This window comes from Octopus bimaculoides, chromosome 9 (assembly GCF_001194135.2).
Source record: "Octopus bimaculoides isolate UCB-OBI-ISO-001 chromosome 9, ASM119413v2, whole genome shotgun sequence".
Lineage (NCBI taxonomy): Eukaryota > Metazoa > Mollusca > Cephalopoda > Octopoda > Octopodidae > Octopus > Octopus bimaculoides.
Window position 1 is genome coordinate 59,406,218 of NC_068989.1, and position 18,458 is coordinate 59,424,675.

The window sequence follows — 18,458 nt, forward strand, 5'->3', positions numbered from 1 at the left end:
CTACATGGCAGTGAAACATGGGCTGTGACTGCTGAGGACATGCGTAACCTTGCAAGGAAATAAAGCCAGTATACTCCAATGGATGTGTAATATCAGTGTGCATACTCGACAGAGTGTAAGTACCTTGAGAGAAAAGTTGGACCTAAAAAGCATCAGATATGGTGTGCAAGAGAGACGATTGCGCTGGTATGGTCATGTGGCAAGAATGGATGAGGATAGCTGTGTGAAAAAGTGACAAAGCCTAGCGATTGAGGGAACCTGTGGAAGAGGTAGACCCAGGAAGACCTGGGATGAGGTGGTGAAGCATGACCTTTGAACATTAGGCTTCACCAAGGGGAAATGACTTGTAACTGAGACCTTTGGAAATGTGCAGTTCGTGAGAAGACCCAGCAAGCCAAGTGAGACCATAACCCATGGGTGTAACCATCCCACTTATGCGTACCTTTCCTTCATTGGACACTAAACTCTACTTGCAAAGACCTGTTGAGGCAAGTGGAATCGAAATCTAATCAAATTCGATGACTGGCACCCATGACAGTGGAGTGCTATGAGCACCATCCGAGCATGATCCTTGCCAGAGCAGCTGACTGGCTTCCATTCCAGTGGCACATAAAAAGCACCATTCGTGTGTTGAAGGATATTCTGTCGTGTCTGGGGAGAGTCATTTTACCGGTGAGTGTGTTAAATTATATGGCACAAAAAGAAAATGACTCTCCCCAGACACAATAGAGTACTATTTTATATTTTATTAGTACCAGAGGATTATTACTAGTTTATATCTTTTGTAATTTTCTAGCTCTTACAATTTAGTCACTGTCCCTGTGACCCACCCATGTTATACCCCTGATCTCAGGTGTACTTTAATTAAGGATCATTTTTATCAATTTATGTAACAGTAAAACATTTGGGGAAAACATACCCTGTTGAATTTATCTCTCGCTAAAGTGGTTGAGTAGATCATTGTATAGTATTATTGAACTACCAGTTTGTATGTTAGGAATTCAATTTTATTCTGTTGTATGTTTAGAGTTCATTTGATTTGTTTTATGCATTCTGGTTGCATGAAATAATTAGATTGAGATTAGGTATTAGATTCCTTAATGATGCTGTAGATATTCTGAGATTATTGTTGTTAGTGGCAACAGAATCACATATGAAACTAACCAAATTTCACATGCTGCAGATATTATCTGCAATGGCAGTTGCATCTACTCATATATGTGACATACTACAGTATATAAGCAGTGTTCCAGCATGGCATTGACTCTAATAATTAAGACCAACTAAAGAATAGTATTATGCTTTTTATTTACCACATGATCATGTTAGTTAAAATATTCTTACATAAATTTTTATTGTACTCAAACTCTCTGGCTGACAAGCAGTCCCTCTATAAAACAAATCACAAAGCATTCATCTGTGAAATCTCTTTAACCCTTTAACATTCAGACTATTCTGTCAAATGTAATGCTTATTAACTCATTGTTTTGAATTAAACATGCATTATCATGTAGCTTCAAGATTTCAATGATGCAATTGTTTGTTTTTAAGAATGACATTATGGGTTCAGTGTGAGAGGTTTGATCTGGCCAATTTGAACATAAAACAAGTAGGATATTTTGGCTGGATATAGCTGGTTTAAAAGCTGAAGGGTTAAAAATAAGCATATGTATTAATTTTGAAACACTGTCCCACACGTAATAAAAAGTGAAAAATTGATTAAAAGAAAAAATATTAAATATTAAGGATTACATTAGAAGTGATTTTATTTAGCATGTTCCTGTTTAGAGGGGTTTTATAAAGGTGTTTGAGGGAGTTTACAATTCTCTTTATTTGTTAATTAGTATGACTATATTCCTAATGGCTTGAAACTAGTAAAAGTGGGTGCTTCTATGATTGTTAATGAAAGAAATATGAAATTCATAGTTTAAAACTTTCTAATTCATTAAATTTATTTTCAAAATCAGTTGCTTAAAACTATTTTTTCTTCTATATATATATATTTTTTTTCTATTTAATAGTAAAATTTTATGTCTCAATGTTTATTTTCTCTTAATGTTTTAAACCTTCATGTATGTGTTAGGAATCTGAAATTTGATTTTACTCACTGCTACAAACACTGCCAACTAGTGACCATGTTGTAATTGAGTTTGTCTCACAATGAAGCTTGTGGAAATGTTAGTGTTTTTACTGGTGAAAGATAATTTTATTGCAATTACACTTATATTCTGAAAGCATTCTCAAGTAGAGATTTTAAGAATAAGGCCAAGTCATACAATTACAGTTAGACACTGAATGTCCTGATACACAATTATGGTCTAGGGTTACAGGACTTTTGAAATGTGTTTATTTAAAAAGAATATATAACTGGACTTTATGAATTTGAAGAACTTATGTTGTGGTAGAGAATGCAGAATGGAAATATAGTTCAGAAATCCAAAATTGTCTTAATAATTCTAAACTTTTAGTTTTGGTAGTGATAAGAAACAAAATATTAAGAATATGATAGTTTGTTGAAATTTACCCAAAGAAACAACTACTTATTCAGTTTTTGGAATAATGTTTTAACCCTTTTTATACCAGCTGACTGGAGACAACCATCTGGTTCTATGATATAAATGTTGTTTTAAAATGCTCTAAATTAAAACCTATCACAATTTCATGTTTATTTATGTTCTAAGCACCAGCTTAATAATGACAATGTTATTTTACTAAATTCTTCATTATTTTCAAAATTGATTCAGACCAAGGCAGTGTATTTCAAAATAAATACGGTAACAAAAGAGTTAAATAATAATATCCTGTACAGAGTAGAACATAGACAGACATAGTATAGAAGCAGCTTCGTAAATATCCCTTAATGTATATTGTCCCTGTTAAAATATGTGAATCATGAAGTAAATATTAATCCATCTCTCAGTGAACAAAATAATTCTTTGAATGGACACATCTTTTTTGGTGATAAAATGCAAACCACATATGTTACATGCATTTTATTCTCTATCATTTTCTTAAAAATAATTTTATGTAAATTTATAGAATTTCCCATTTTGAAAATATAATTCCTCATTGCTTTTATGTAAAACTTCCTTGAAAACCCATAATTTATTTTTCATATTTATTTTTAGGTGAACTCAGTAAATGATCGCAAGGATTACCGGACTGTCATGGAAGCTATGAAAGCTTTATCTTTTAATTTTAAACACGTGGAAACCATTTGGAAGATTGCTACTGCCATTCTTCTTCTGGTATGTCCAATGAATTTTTTTAAGTTTTCCATTAAGTTCTTTCTTGTTATTCAACATAAAAATATTTTTTGTCTTATATTTTTGTAACAAAATACTGCAGTCATCCTGACTAATAGGGTCAGCTACATCCTGTTTAACATTATTTAATGAGGGTACTCCCCTCAGTTTCTTTTGCTAGCTATACCAATTTTGCTATCAAAATAGAACCATTAATGATTCCAACAGTTTTATGGATGATTTATTTAGCTATTGGTATGTCCTACTTCATTAAAATAAGTATATGCCCCCCCCCCACACACACACACAGTCTTACAAGGCAAGATATTAAGACTGGCAGTGTCAAATAGACTTAGTCACTGCATATGATGTGCAAACATAATGAAGGTATAAAAGGGGAAGATGGAAGACTAGATAGAGCAAGAGAAAAAGGAAAAGAAGAAATTTTCATCACCTTCTACAACAGATGGAGGCTGGCAACATGGTATGGTATATTGGAAATACACCTGATTATGTAAAATGCCTAATGCAGGTACCATGTGCAGGTACTTGAAAGGTTTTCTTCAAATAAGGTTCAACAATCAATTTTGTAGAACGCTCCAAACCAGCCACCAATGTTAAATATACCTTAGCTATATCCTAAGTGAATTACAAGAAATTAATAAATATAATAACAGATATGTTATTAATAACTGTATACTGAAAGAGATGTTATAATATTAATCACTAAATGTATGTTGTAATGGCTATGTTATTAATAATTATGTTTCATAGTAAATATGAGATATCCAAGAATCAATGTTAATTTTTTAACAGTAGTTTAGTGTGAAGTAGCAGACAATTGTAGTAGCTCATGTCACAAACCATTTGGTGTGACTGTCAATTCTATCTACTTTGTATTACCTCTCAATTTTGATAATGAGTTTCTTATACCTTATCTTTATTCTATTAAACCTTTAGTTACCAACCCGGCTGAAACTGGCTCTGGATCTGAGTACAAATGTCTTGTTTTCAGAAGTTTTGAAATAAAATCTTCCACCAAACCTTCGTCACAATTTATATTCCTAACACTAGCTGAATGATAATTAAGTTATTTTACTAAATTCTTTGTTATATTTAAAGTAACTGAAAGAAACACAGAGCATCTCAAAATAAATACAGTAACGACAGGGTTAAAGAAATTAACAAGATTCTAATTAGTCAAATTCTAAGTAATTTACTCTAATCAAGCATTGATCACTTAAGTGAACTGTAACTGTCATCCTTTAATCCTAAATCAACTCTTAACTGACCTTTAATCAAATACCTTCTTGCTATGACCCTCCTGTCTTTAAACACTTTGCAAAATACATTGTCTAGTATATCTTATGATTTATAAGCTGGAAGGGTGTATTTAAGGAAGTTTGGTTGCTATTGTGATCAACTGCATAGAAATTATCTTGTTGGCTCAATACTCCATAGCTGTTAACATTGGTTTCATTTCACTGAAACCTGTTAAACCCAAGATGTCTTCATTATTGTCTTCACTGTTTTACCTAAGTTCTTATCTAGTTTGATAGGTCTTCTGTAGTATTGTGCCTCAATGCTTATTCTGGTCTTTCATCTCGTTTATGACATTCAGCCTCCTGAGATCAACCTTCACCACTTTTTCCCATGACTTTCTTTGTCTTTTTCTTCTTCTGCAAGTTCCTCTCATTGCTTCACAGCTCTTCACCGACTGGAAGAAGATAGTTTTGGGTAAAGGAGTGCCAAGTAATCCAAATGGATGGAACCTGCAGAAATAGAAGACATGGAAAGAAGTGGTAGTGGCTGATTTTAGGAGGTTCATGAAGGAAATGACAAAGGACTACAACAAAAAAAAAATACCCAACTAGCCCTTTCCCAAGTAAGGAGAAAAAAGAAAAAAACAAATGTAAAATTATCTGAAATGTAGGGTACTCAGAGTATGAGGCACAATTATCAAGTTAACAGCAACTTTACTACACCTTGCTTATTTTTTTCTTTGAAATTTAGAATTGATAAAACTGTCACTCTTAAAACTGTCACTCTTAAAACTGTCACTCTTAAAACTGTCACTCTTAAAACTGCCACTCTTAAAACTGAATTGAATTAAACTGATAAAATGTTAAAGACTGAAATTAAAATGTCTATTAAATATAAAAGTGGGGTTGAAATTAAAGCTAGAGTTTCAGATTCTGTTTTTATATATTTTACAGTTTTATCTTGGCTCTTAAATTTAAGTTTACAAAACTAATCTTTTCACAGTCTGAAATTTCAAATTGAAAAAACAATCAAGACAGTACAAAACAAAACAACAAAAAAATAAAAACTTCATAATCTTAATAATAAACCTTTTGTCTTAAATCGAAAGTCTTTCCTGTTTTGTTTAAGGACTAACCCTATGTCAAACAAGACTGCTTATACTTTTAAAGTACACACAGATGACTTAAAACACTCAAAACCCCAGAATCAATTAATTACCTTATATTGAATGTTCAATGAATCTTCTTTAATTAGTTATGCTTTTATATAATCTACAGGTTACATTAATGTATCACTCAGCAGCAATGGTTCTAAAAACAAAAAAAAAAACAAGAAATAGTGTTGTTGACTTTGATATACGCAGCTGATGATGATGATGCTGATGGTATAAAGTACCACTTGATTCTATTAAGGTGGAAAACTTTAGAAGGATTGGCTTTACTTTATGTCAGTACAAACCAGTATCACTTCACTTGGCTGTTTCCTCTTGACTAAGATTAGATTTCATTCAGGATAGCTATACCACACTTCTTAGTGTTCTAATGGTTGAAGTTGGTAACTGTAGAAAATTGCTTCCTGAAATTCAAGGCTTTCAGGAGAAAAGCTTTCTGTGTGGATGAATAGTGGCTGTGTGGTAAGTAGCTTGCTTACCTACCACATGGTTCCAGGTTCAGTCCCACTACGTGGCACCTTGGGCAAGTGTCTTCTACTATAGCCTTGGGCCGACCAAAGCCTTGTGAGTGGATTTGGTAGACGGAAACTGAAAGAAGCCCGTCGTATATATGCATATATATGTTTATGTATGTGTGTGTATATGTTTGTATGTCTGTGTTTGTACCCCCAACATCGCTTGACAACCGATGCTGGTGTGTTTATGTCCCCATAACTTAGCGGTTCAGCAAGAGAGACTGATAGAATAAGTACGAGGCATCCAAAGAATAAGTCCTGGGGTCGATTTGCTCGACTAAAGGCGGTGCTCCAGCATGGCCGCAGTCAAATGACTGAAGCAAGTAAGTAAAAGAGAAAAGAGTAAAAAGAGAGAATATTAAATTGAATGAATTTTCAAGTGACTTTAATTTTAATGTGGTAAAGCAACTTAGTTATAGTGATGTTACAAATCCCTTGCTCTAACTGTGTAGCACTTCTAATTCTAACGTTGATAGCCTTTAGAATATGTTTTTATACCTAATTAACTTTTGGAGAGGTTTGTCAACCTACATTTGGACTTATAGAGAAAATTAGGTTTTTGGTCCTTGAGTTGGTGGCGGGCATAAGGCAAGGCAGTCTATGAGTTTTTCTATATTATGGCATTAGGTAATAAAAGAGAGATGGTAGCCATATCTTCTTAGGTAAAGAGGTGGATAGTTGTAGAAACAGGCGCTGGTAAAAAAGTGTGATGGATGGTGGTAATGAGTGACCTGAAAGAGATGAGGTGGGAGGTAGCAGTGTAAAAAAGGAGGAAATGTTAGTCTGTTGGGGATGGTGCTGGTGATGGATGGAGAATAATGATTGTCAAGAAAAGAGTGACATGAGGTGAGGGAGAGGAAGCAATGGCAGGCAGCAGAGGAAGGTAAATGTAGAAGTGCATCAGATACCAATAAATTCCTTGCAAACTCTCTTTGTGCAGGCAGTATAATTGTGAAAGGTGGAGGAGGAAGGAATAGCAAGATTGAGGCAATTGAGGGAGATGTAAGGATTGAGTATGGACAAATCATGGATGACATGGTAAATTGAATAGGAAGGATGACAGAGAAGAGAAAGAACTGAATAAGAAAGATATTAGATGGTGACTTAGCAGCCTCCATCACAACCTACCCATTTTAACGTATAGTCCGTCAAACTTGCATGGATGGTGAGGTCTTCTTTAACACTGTGTATTGCCAGTCAACACACAGTTCTTTATAATCTCCATTGTGAGATGGTAAAACCTCTCTCTCTCTTACACATTAAGATGAACTTCTATACAGTTTCTGGGCACCAACACTTGCCAAAGGTGCCCTAAAATGGAAGGAGACTTAAGATCATGTGCCTATAGAACCAACATAGCTGTGTTATGCCCGTGCCTAACTCTTGTGAGAAGAAATACAGCTTTCCAGATAATTTACTATTGTGAGTAAATTACATGTACATGTATCAACTAAGTATGTTCAGCTGAATAACAAACTCTAAAGTTTATCTAATCATAATAACATAAACTTGTGTTGACAGATTTGCTGTGCAGTGTAAATATCTCTTTGGTTGGGATTGCTGGAAGCACTTGGTTTAAATGTCTTCATGATATGCTAGTTATATGTCTGTTGAAGTGGAGAAAATTATGAGATGCTAAGCTAGTTCTCTATTATTTAATGTTCTGTATTTTTTATTCTAATTCCATGAATTAACTTTCTTTCTTTACTCCTAAACTCAATGAAACTTTTTTTCATTATTTCCCAGGTTATAAATCTCATTGTGTTTTTCTATCGGTACACTAAGTTCAGTTTGTATTAGCTTCAATAAAGAGAGCTGTACCAAATGACCTATGCAAAAACATTTATGATTAAAATTGCTATCTTAGGTTATTGCTTCTTTCTCTTTATGTATCAAAAATAAATATATAAAAAAATTATAAAAATAGAATTAATTTTAAGAAAATCAAAATAAATCTCAGAAAGTTAATTTACATTCTTAGTGGGAAATTTGATGTTTGTTAACACACAAGTGTCAGCTACATACCTGTCTGGATTTTACTAGATCTCACCCAGAGAGCAGAACAAAATGAAGCCTACTTCATCAGCCAAGTTTCTAAATATAGAGAAAGAGTTACAAACAGTTCTGGCCAATAGTTATTTGCATAGTTTAAAAAGCACAAAATGTAGTAAGAGAAATAGTATAAATGGATCATGAGCATGAATTTAAATAAGGAATATAGTACTGAATGATGTACACAAAATATTCTCCATTTTCTTTTAATAAAAACTGTCAACTGATGAGTTTTTTATTTTTAATTGAAGCTCAATTATGAAAACCAAACAAATCACTGAGGCTAATAACTCAGACGAAATATATACAAGTACAATAATTTAGTTAGTGTTAATATATTTAATGTAGTGAACATTAGAAAGCTAATTAAACATATTTAAGTGGTAAGGAAATGACATTAACTCAATAACTAATATTAATTTATTTCAACAATATGGATGCAATTCTAGACATGTTTTACTCATATTTGACCTTTTTAGCAAAGAGAACATTTCGTCATGTGAGGGTGCATGACCTAGTTGTTAGGCTGTTACACTTACAATCATGAGATGAATTTAATTCCTAGACCGTGTGGTGCATTATATTCTTGAGCAAAACACTTCATTTCACATTGCTCTGTGATCACAATGATACCCAACATGTGCCGCACCATACAGTTGTTCAGACAACATCAATTTGATAGAGGGAGTGAGATAAGGTACAGCACAAAAACTTGTGTTTACATTAGCACATATACACAAATCATTTGTGCAGGATGTTTAGCAAGAAATTTCAGAACCATTTTCTTGGACAATAAGGGGGTGCCATCATCATCACATTTCATCATAAATAGCAAAATCAGTGATGAATCACTAAGAAAATATATAAAGTCCTTCATAAGAAAGCACAAAAAATTAAGTTTTAAAAATAAATAACTGGTGTTAAGTCATTATTCTTATTTACCAACATGATTAAATTTAATACTTATCATTGAGCTAATGTTTTCCCCCTATACCCCATAACAATTTCTTAATTAGGCATTTAATGTTCTCTACCTTAATTATATTGACAGTAAATTTAGTATGTAAAACATTGTCGTTAGTTATATAAGCTCTTTAAATATAGCAGCAATCATAGAAGTGTGACAATTTATATCAAGCAATATTTTGATGACTATTCTGAAAAATCATTTACTCTAAGAGTCATTTGAAGTATCAACAGTTTACTTTTGCTGACTTTTATAATTTCTCTCTCTCTCTCTACAAATATTCTACAATGTTTAATTATAGAATATGTTTCCATTATTTCTCAGCTAAACCAAGATAGTTACATATTGTTTTTATGCTTGGTTCAGTATACCTGTCTTACATTGGAGCTTATGATGTATCCATGCCACTTTTTCTCTTTAGGGCTTTTGTGTTTTATTCTGTGCATTGTGCATGCACTTTTGGTTTCCACTGTTTGATTTATTGTTGCTTTCTCTCCCCTCTTTTTTGGATGACCTGGCATGCATCTGAATACTGAACGTGATAAACTCATTATTATAGTGGTCATTAGATTATTTGTATCACTGGATACTTCATTGTGTCTTGTGTTTCAGTTTTTAATTATCTTGGAAAAGATCTTTAGTGACTCAACAGTAAAGACTCGGACCAGCTTGCAACTGATACACAAGAAGCATGAAGTTACTTTTATGACTAAATCTCAAACACAGAATGTAAATTTAAGAAATGAAACTGAACAAAATTTGTATGATACTCATTTCTGCATTCAAATCTAAACATAGCCAACTCTGACTAAATCACCTTTTGAAACTAAAATGTGTCTTTCTCTTTTCTACCTAAAATATATTTTCTTCATATTTTCTGCAGGGAAACATTGATTTTGAAGTTAATGAAGAAGTCCTTGGCATATCTTCTAAATCCAACCTCTCTCTAATTGCCTCTTTGTTGTCTATTAATGTTGAAGACTTAGAAACAACATTGTGTTCACGTGTTGTGGCAGCCGGTGGTGATGTTGTGCGAAAAGAATTCACTATATCAGATGCATTTTATACACGTGATGCTCTAGCAAAGGTAAGTTGCTACTTTGTATGTAATATATAACACTGCAATAGTAGATTAACAAAAGCAAGTATTTTATTTGTCACAGGATGTTTTATATAAAATATCACACAGTAATAAAGGATCAAGATTGTCAATATTGTATATGACACAAGATGTGAGACATGTCTGCTATAATAGACCAACAAACTAAATGTATTGGGATGTATAACTTTACCCATCTCAGTCCCAAGTTAAAATAATCTGCTAGAGTTGGCTTTGCTGTGCATCTTTCTGTAGTTGACAGTAAACAATGGTTTTGCTAATTGTTTTAGATGCTTATATAGTCACATGAGTGCACATAGATATCCTTTTTGCCCTCCTATTGTTCCACTGAAACATTCAGGATTACCCTGAGTGTAGGAGAGGGCTACACTCATTTAAGCTATGTCGACTGGACTTTCTTCAAGGACAATATGTTGTTGATCTAGGAATTGAACTCACAACCTAAAGACTATGAGTCCAACACTCAGCTTCGTGCCTTCACATCTTTAAAAGTGAGATAAATTTTCTATTCACTTTAATAACTCTCTTTCTCTCTCTCTGTTATATATATATAAATAATATATATCTGTATATAAAGTCACAATACATGTATTCAAGTAATCAGATGGTACTCATTAAAAAACTCCTTAATGTATCATTCTACAAAACATAGAATATATAGCACAATACAAGAGAAAACCACTAAGGAGTGTATAAAGTTATAAATGATGAAAGAAATTGCATGATGAAATTTATTTAACCATTGGAAAATTTATGTCACAACAGATTGTCTTGTAACTTAAAGTATGCAAAAATAATTTGTCTTTTATTTGAATATAATAAAATAAGTCATCTTTCCTTGCTTTAAAATAAATTTCATTGTACTATTTTTCTTGTCATTTATAACTTTACACACACACACAGAGGGTGGCCCAAAAGTAGGTTTACAGTTATCACGTAGGCACTTTAAATTTCTTTTAAAACATTTTATTACATCTAAATTCCTAATCTTACAATTATATTGTTTATGCACATCTTAAATAGACAATATTTAATCTCTTCAAACCTCTTCAGAACACTCTGACATGCATTGCAGCACAAATTACGATCTCCATCAATTTCAGTGATTGTGTCAGAGATGAAATTTTTTAATTCATTTACTGTTTGGGGTTTCTCGTCATAAATCTTGTTCTTCACAACACCCCAAAAAAAGAAATCCATTGGTGTCAGGTTAGGTGAACATGGTGGCCATTCAACGCTACCTTGTCTTCCAAATCAACGCTGTGGAAAGGCTTGGTGAAGGAGTCTCTTACTGACAATACATAAGAGCTTGACAAAATTAATTAAATTAGCATAGAATAACGGTTTCACATTTTTTTTATAATTAAGATCTAAACTGTTAATATATGAATGCAAAAGAGATAGTTGAATAACAGTAAACCTACTTTTGGGCCACCCTGTGTATATAATGTCCATACACACCCACACCAAATTCTTTCTCAATCCTGCTGTCTCATTGCAGGCCACATATGACCGTATGTTTACTTGGATTGTTGACCGGATCAATGAAGCTATTGATGTGAATGCTACAGGTTTTTCTTCCTCTGGAAAACAAACTGTCATTGGAGTACTTGATATATATGGCTTTGAGATTTTTGAAAATAATAGGTGGGTAATATTTTTATGTTTGCTTGTTTCTTTCTTATTTTATTATAAGCTCTCATAAGTTTTATTTTTGATATTCATCCTTGAAATTTCAAAGGATTTTTATTACTAATTTGTGTTAACAAATCTCAAATTTGTGGTACAAAGGTAACCTAATGGAGAGCAGAGCAGTTAAGCAATTTCTTGATTTCATTTAGGATTTTTGTTGTAGATTCACCATATGCAACATAACTTGCTATAGTGCAGTCTGGGTATCTCTTTTACTCTTTTACTTGTTTCAGTCATTTGATTGTGGCCATGCTGGAGCACCACCTTCAGTCGAGCAAATCGACCCCAGGACTTATTTTTTGTAAGCCTAGTACTTATTTTATCGGTCTCTGTTGCCGAACCACTAAGTGATGGGGACATAAACACACCAGCATCGGTTGTCAAGCAATGCTAGGGGGGGGGGGACAAACACAGACACACAAACATGCACACACACACACACATACATATATATATATATATATACGACGGGCTTTTTTCAGTTTCCGTCTACCAAATCCACTCACAAGGCTTTGGTTGGCCCGAGGCTATAGTAGAAGACACTTGCTCAAGATGCCACGCGGTGGGACTGAACCCGGAATCATGTGGTTGGTAAGCAAGCTACTTACCACACAGCCACTCCTGCACCTGTGTTAGTAACTATTTTACTGTTCTGATACAGTTGCTTCAGTTGACCTCTTCAAAGGATACAGAACTAAAATATTTGGTCCCAACCATTTTTAGAACAGAATTTCTGAGCTAGCTACGAATGAAACCTTTGTTATTGGAATGTGGCTGTAAAGATGCTTGATTACTACGACTAGAATTATGAACTCAAGCACTAGCATTGCAGAATTATAAAGTGCCTCTCTGCATGAGTAACAATCAGAAAGAGTCTAATTAAACCTCAATGTTTTAATTGGTTCATCTATTGAATGTCAAAAAGACTTGGCAAAACATGGTGCCAACCAAAACAAGTGACAAAGGTTCAGCTTAATATAATGTTAAGGTACCCAGTAGCTAAATTTGTTCTTTTCAAAATGGAGAACAATTTTATATTAGAAAAACTACTCTAACAAAATAAAATTGAAAAATTTAATTATCTATGAGGTGTTTTGGTCTAGATCAGTGGCTCTCAACCATTTTTTGTCTGCGGACCCCTTTAATTTCTATTTAAATTTGGTGGACCTCTATAGCCAATTAAATGTTTTAAAAGATGCTCATAGATTTTTTTTTATATACTGATATATTATTAGCAATAGTATAAAAAAATTAAAATATTTTGTGTATTGTTGAAGTATAAGCAATTTATTGAACATAAATTTTAACAAAAAAGTCATACATGAACCCCCAAGAGTCATATGGAACTAGTAGAGAACCACTGGTCTTCATAAAGTTTACCTTTGTGTCTGAAATATTTATGACAGAATATATTTACCATCAACCATCATTTTCTTTGGTTAATACAGATTTTAATTTGTTACAGTTTTGAGCAATTTTGCATTAATTATTGTAATGAGAAATTGCAACAGTTGTTTATTGAGTTGGTTTTGAAACAAGAACAGGATGAATACAACAGTGAAGGAATTGAGTGGGTCCATGTAAGTAATTTTTTCACAAGGAATTGATTGTTATTTTGCACTATGCTTTGTATTGTATTTATGGATATTTATAGTCAGGAAACCACACCAACCTGATCACTTAGTAACGAGGCAGACACATAGGTCAGAGAGTGAGACTTCATACTTACCAGTAAATAGGATGGACAATTGGCTGTGAATATTAAGTCTTTCTTTGACAAAGAAAGTATCCATTCAACATAGGTTAGGGGTTAGTGACAGACTAAAGGCTTAATGAATCTGGAGATATGACACAATCTTAAGGAGGGAAGCTGAAAATTCCCTCAGTTGAATTTTAAGTTTGAAGAAAAATTAGGTGCCACATATGTTGTGAAGGTGAAGGAAATCTATAGCTGAGAAGACAAGCTGGAGTTTCTATGAAACAACTTGCCGTTGAGCTACAGGCCAGTTCTATTGATTGAGTAAAGTTTCAACAATATGGAGGGTAGCATTATAGTGGAATAGTATGAAAGGTAGAACCATAAAAGAAGAGAACTGTGAAGAGTAGAGAACGATGTCAGAAGCTAAACATTAAATTTGCTTAACAAAGAGATAAATAGAACATGTGGTTTGACTCTGTTCTATAACAGATGTGAGGTGTTCCAGATGACAAAACACTGAGTCAGTATAATGCATGTAGCCAGTCATTGGTGAAAAATGTATATGAATGATTGTAGTACATTGACCCTCACTGATGTCAAACAGAAGGTATAGAAATATTATTATGAAAAGTTGCTGAATACTAAAATACATGGAAGAGAGAGAGAGAGCCTACACTTTGTCAATCTAACAAAGGTTTCAGCTATTAAAGTTGAATGTGATACAATCGAGATATGAAGGTAAGGAAAGCAATCAGACTATCAAGGATAGTGGCTGAAATGATGAAAATATACAGTGAAGTAAGATGCATGCTATTCAGTTGCAGTCAATTGAGCAATGAGGTGTTAAAAATGATGGATCATATGTAAGTGGAGTTGTGGTACAACTAATTAGGAAAAAGAATTAGCTTAGAGGAAACGCAGCTCAAAATTGTGCAAGGATAGGCAAATTTTGATGTCCTTTTCCTTGTGAGATAATCATTCAGTGTTGTACCAATGCCCACTTCCTACAGAGATAACCCTCAGGAGAGGTTCTTAATGAAGAGCAAGTCACTCTGTCTAATATTCAGTAACCTGGAGAATATTTTCCAGAAGCTGCCATACTCTATAATCTGGTGGTTACCAAAAAAAAACTAGGTACAGATGGCTTGTTAGGGAAACGCAAGCCATGTACAGAGATACCCTCAGTAAGCTGAAAGTTAATAATGCGTTCAGTAAGGAATTGCTAGGTGTCCATTAGGGTTTTCAGGTCACAACAGAAAAGTTTAAGAGTGATTATGGAAACTTCTGTATACTGACATCTTAGGCAAATCTGTTGAAGAATTAGAGAAGAAATTTTAAACTTGAGAACAAAACTTAAAATTAGGAGTCTCATTATAAACTTAGCAAAGACAAGAGTCTTAGTTCCAAAAAAGAATAGAAAATATTGATGCTATCTTAGAAGTGGCCATGCTCAATATACTGAAGGTGTAGGTAGGAATTCTATATGGTGTACCTAATGTTAATAATGGGCAAGCAAAAGATGTAGTGGGATCATAGGAAAGCTGAAAGAGAAGTAAGATTTCATATATATTAGTTGTTTAGGAGTGGTTAAAAGTAAGAACAGCAAAAGCCCAGAAGGAACCTTAGAAATAGTTACTGCTTCCGTTTTCTTAAGTGGTCTAATTGCTAATCAGAAAAGCTGTTCTGAAAGAATAGCACCAAGAGTAAGATTGGAATTGAAAACATTCAAGCAATATCTACCTTTGGCAACACACTTTCTGAGTTTTTAGAAGATTGTATTATGATTAACAGATTATGATGTTGTATAGTAGAAAAGCATGAACACTGAGTACAAAGAATGTATGGAAGCTGATTAGGTTATTCCACTGGATATGTAACTTGAGTGTCATTGAATGATGGAGCACAAATTAACTAAGAGAGAAAACTGAGTATAAGAAATTGGATGTAGTGTCAAGAGACAAAACTGGACTGGTACAAACATGAGATGTGTATGGTAGATACCAGTTGGATAAAGATGTACAAATCGAAGTGGGAAGAGCTTGTGGAAGAGTAAAGCATAAAGAAGGCATGAAAAGAATTATAAAATAGCTAGTCTTGGAAAATGACAAAGACACAATTGATGAGCTGCTGTACAGGACAAGATTCATGCAAACATAGAAAAAACAAACGAAGTTATATATACATATTCAATAATATATATATATATATATATATATATATATATATAATGAGAGAAAGAAAATGATATTCATGAGAACCTTTATTATTCACTGTGATTGTTATGACCCTTGTTCACCTGTGCCTTGCTAGTGAGATGCTGTACAAACAATTGTGATGCATGATAGATGACTTTTCAAAAGGTACCTCATTTTTTTAGTCTCCATTTTGCTTATTTCTGTTACAATACGTTTTGGTAGTTGCAGTGTATTATTCATCAACATGAGTACCAAAATGTATTCTGACAGAAATAAGTTAAGCAGAGATTAAAAAACGAGGTACATTTTGAAAAGTCACTTGATGCGACATGTCCACAGCTACAATGCACTGCAACTTGCTTATACAGCATCTCACTAATGAGGCACCAGTGCAAGATGGGTTGAAACAATCGTAGTGAATAATAAAGAGTTACATGAATTCCACATTCTTTCTTTCATCATTATCATCATCAATGTTTAACATCCGCTTTCCATGCTGGTATGGGTTGGACAGTTTGAGATGGAGCTGGCTATTAGGAAGCTTTTCTTCGACTGAATGCCCTTCCTAATACCAACCACTTAGCAGAGTGTGCTGGATATTTTTTACATGCCACTAGCACAGGTGCATTTATGCAGCACCAGTACAGGTGTGTTAACACAGCATGAGCACGGGTGCTTTTTAAGTGGCGCGGGCATCTCAAAGGACAAGGTTGTACATGTAGAAAACAGCGATTTTACTTAGCTTGTCATGTCTCATCGAGTACAGCAAATCATCACATCTCCCTGTCCCTTGTCATTTCCTCGGTGAGGTTCAGCGTCCAGAGATCCTTTCTCATCACTTCGTCCCACATCTTCCTGAGTCTACTTCCACAATTAGAGCTTGGCACATATATAACTTTCATCTGTATCTCATTGCTTGAAAACTCTCCTTGTGTACATACTGGTCTTATTTTAGCTGAGTTGAACCCTACCTGAAAAAATTTGTACTTTTGATTCAGGTAATTTTTGTAAATAATTTATAAACAATATTATGTTGTTGTTAATTTAAATTATAGTTGATAAATGTTAAGCCAGTTTGTTAGCATATTTCCTTGGAGTACAGAATTATTGCTTAAATTAATTTTGAAAATCAATGAATGGTTTAATGAAATAACCTTGTCTTTATGTACATATGGTGTTTTGAACAGAAGTTAACTTGAAATTTTGAATACAGGTTTTAATTTAGATCACTTTAAAACAAAAAGTTTGCATCATAGAACAAGGTATGATTGGTATCAAAAAGGTTAGGACCAAAAGAGTTAAGGAAACAAAGGACTGATAAATTGTTTTTAATATCTAAAGTAAATTGTTTTTCTTAACAGGTAGAATATTTCAACAACAAAATAATCTGTGATTTGGTTGAACAATCCCATAAAGGAATATTGGCTTTATTGGATGAAGCTTGTCTTACCCCAGGGAAAATGACTGATGCGGTAAGTATATATTTATTCTAAAAGCAGTATATTTGTCCCATGTTTATATGAGAGCAAATGAGATTGTAATGCTTATGTCCTTCTTGAGTTACAAACAGTACAACTAACTACAACCAATCAGATTGAGTTGGGTGGGTAAGGTGAGTCAATTCTTACTTCTTGCTACATAGTTCCCACTAAAGAACTCTAAAGTTTTTAACTGATTTGTGCATCTAATTCATCAAAATATTTTTCAGTGGAAAGATTTGATAGCATCGAAATGAAAGTTGTTGCTTTTTTATTATTATCACCTGATTTTAAAATTGAATAGAAAATAATATTCTCCGGTTTTGTAGCAAAGCTATACATTAGTAAAACCCAATAAAACCTTTCTAATAACCCAACCTAGGCACCAAATCAATGAGCAACAATATATTGGCCATTTTGAAAATCAATGATCCTCATAAAAATTTGAGAAAAGAGGGGTGGGGAAAAAAAAAAAAGAACTACTGAAGTAACAATGGGCAAATACAAGATGTTACAATTGAAAACAGATTTAATATTTTACACCTACATTCAACTAGAATCAATATGTGTGTTCAATCAGAGCTGAATGTGCTGATATGACATCTAAAACCAATATTTACAAAGCTATTTAACAAAACCTGGGAAATATCTGAGGTACAGTTTTCCTGTTTTTTTCTAATCTGTTGTCGAAAATCTTCACTATTTTATAGTATTTATTCGGTTTCAACTTCATAATTTAATAGAATTTTTCTTAACTATCCAGTTCTATCCTGTTGTTAATTCAGTGGAAAGGAAAAAAAATGGCATCTTTTAATTATCTTTTTTTCTTTGCTTTGTGTTAGTCGCGTGGTAAGTTATCTCCCTTGAAAGAACTGTAGTAATTTTGTAGCCTCCCTTGACATCAATTTGAATAATTAACTTCTGTGACATCATTTGAAGAAACGAGAACAAAATGCTTAGCATATTTCGTCAAGTTTTTCCGTTCTGAGTTCAAATTTCGCAGAGGTCGATTTGGATCTTTTTTAAAACGGGGGCCACATTTTTTATTAACGAAACACTTT

At 33.4% G+C, this 18,458-nt stretch overlaps 1 protein-coding gene and 1 long non-coding RNA gene across 4 annotated transcripts in view; one reads left to right on the forward strand and one right to left on the reverse strand.

The window, feature by feature from the left end:
- Nucleotides 1–18,458, forward strand: part of LOC106871031 (unconventional myosin-Id) — a 107,701-nt gene that overhangs the window by 58,553 nt on the left and 30,690 nt on the right. Inside the window, exons 7-11 of the mRNA XM_014917289.2 lie at nucleotides 3,129–3,248; nucleotides 10,097–10,300; nucleotides 11,835–11,980; nucleotides 13,491–13,605; nucleotides 17,281–17,391. Of these exons, the coding sequence (XP_014772775.1) occupies nucleotides 3,129–3,248; nucleotides 10,097–10,300; nucleotides 11,835–11,980; nucleotides 13,491–13,605; nucleotides 17,281–17,391 (696 nt within the window). The remainder of the gene's footprint in view (nucleotides 1–3,128; nucleotides 3,249–10,096; nucleotides 10,301–11,834; nucleotides 11,981–13,490; nucleotides 13,606–17,280; nucleotides 17,392–18,458) is intronic.
- The window catches only part of LOC106871032 (uncharacterized), a 130,570-nt gene continuing 115,354 nt past the window's right edge, over nucleotides 3,243–18,458 (reverse strand). Inside the window, exons 2-4 of one of the 3 annotated variants that reach the window (XR_008264902.1) lie at nucleotides 8,220–8,288; nucleotides 5,727–5,818; nucleotides 3,243–5,017 (exon numbers count right to left, since the gene is read on the reverse strand). This is a non-coding gene — a long non-coding RNA (uncharacterized LOC106871032). Of the gene's footprint in view, nucleotides 5,018–5,726; nucleotides 5,819–8,219; nucleotides 8,289–11,794; nucleotides 11,918–18,458 lie in introns of those variants that run through there. The other 2 variants (XR_008264903.1, XR_001409619.2) reach the window with 2 other exon arrangements.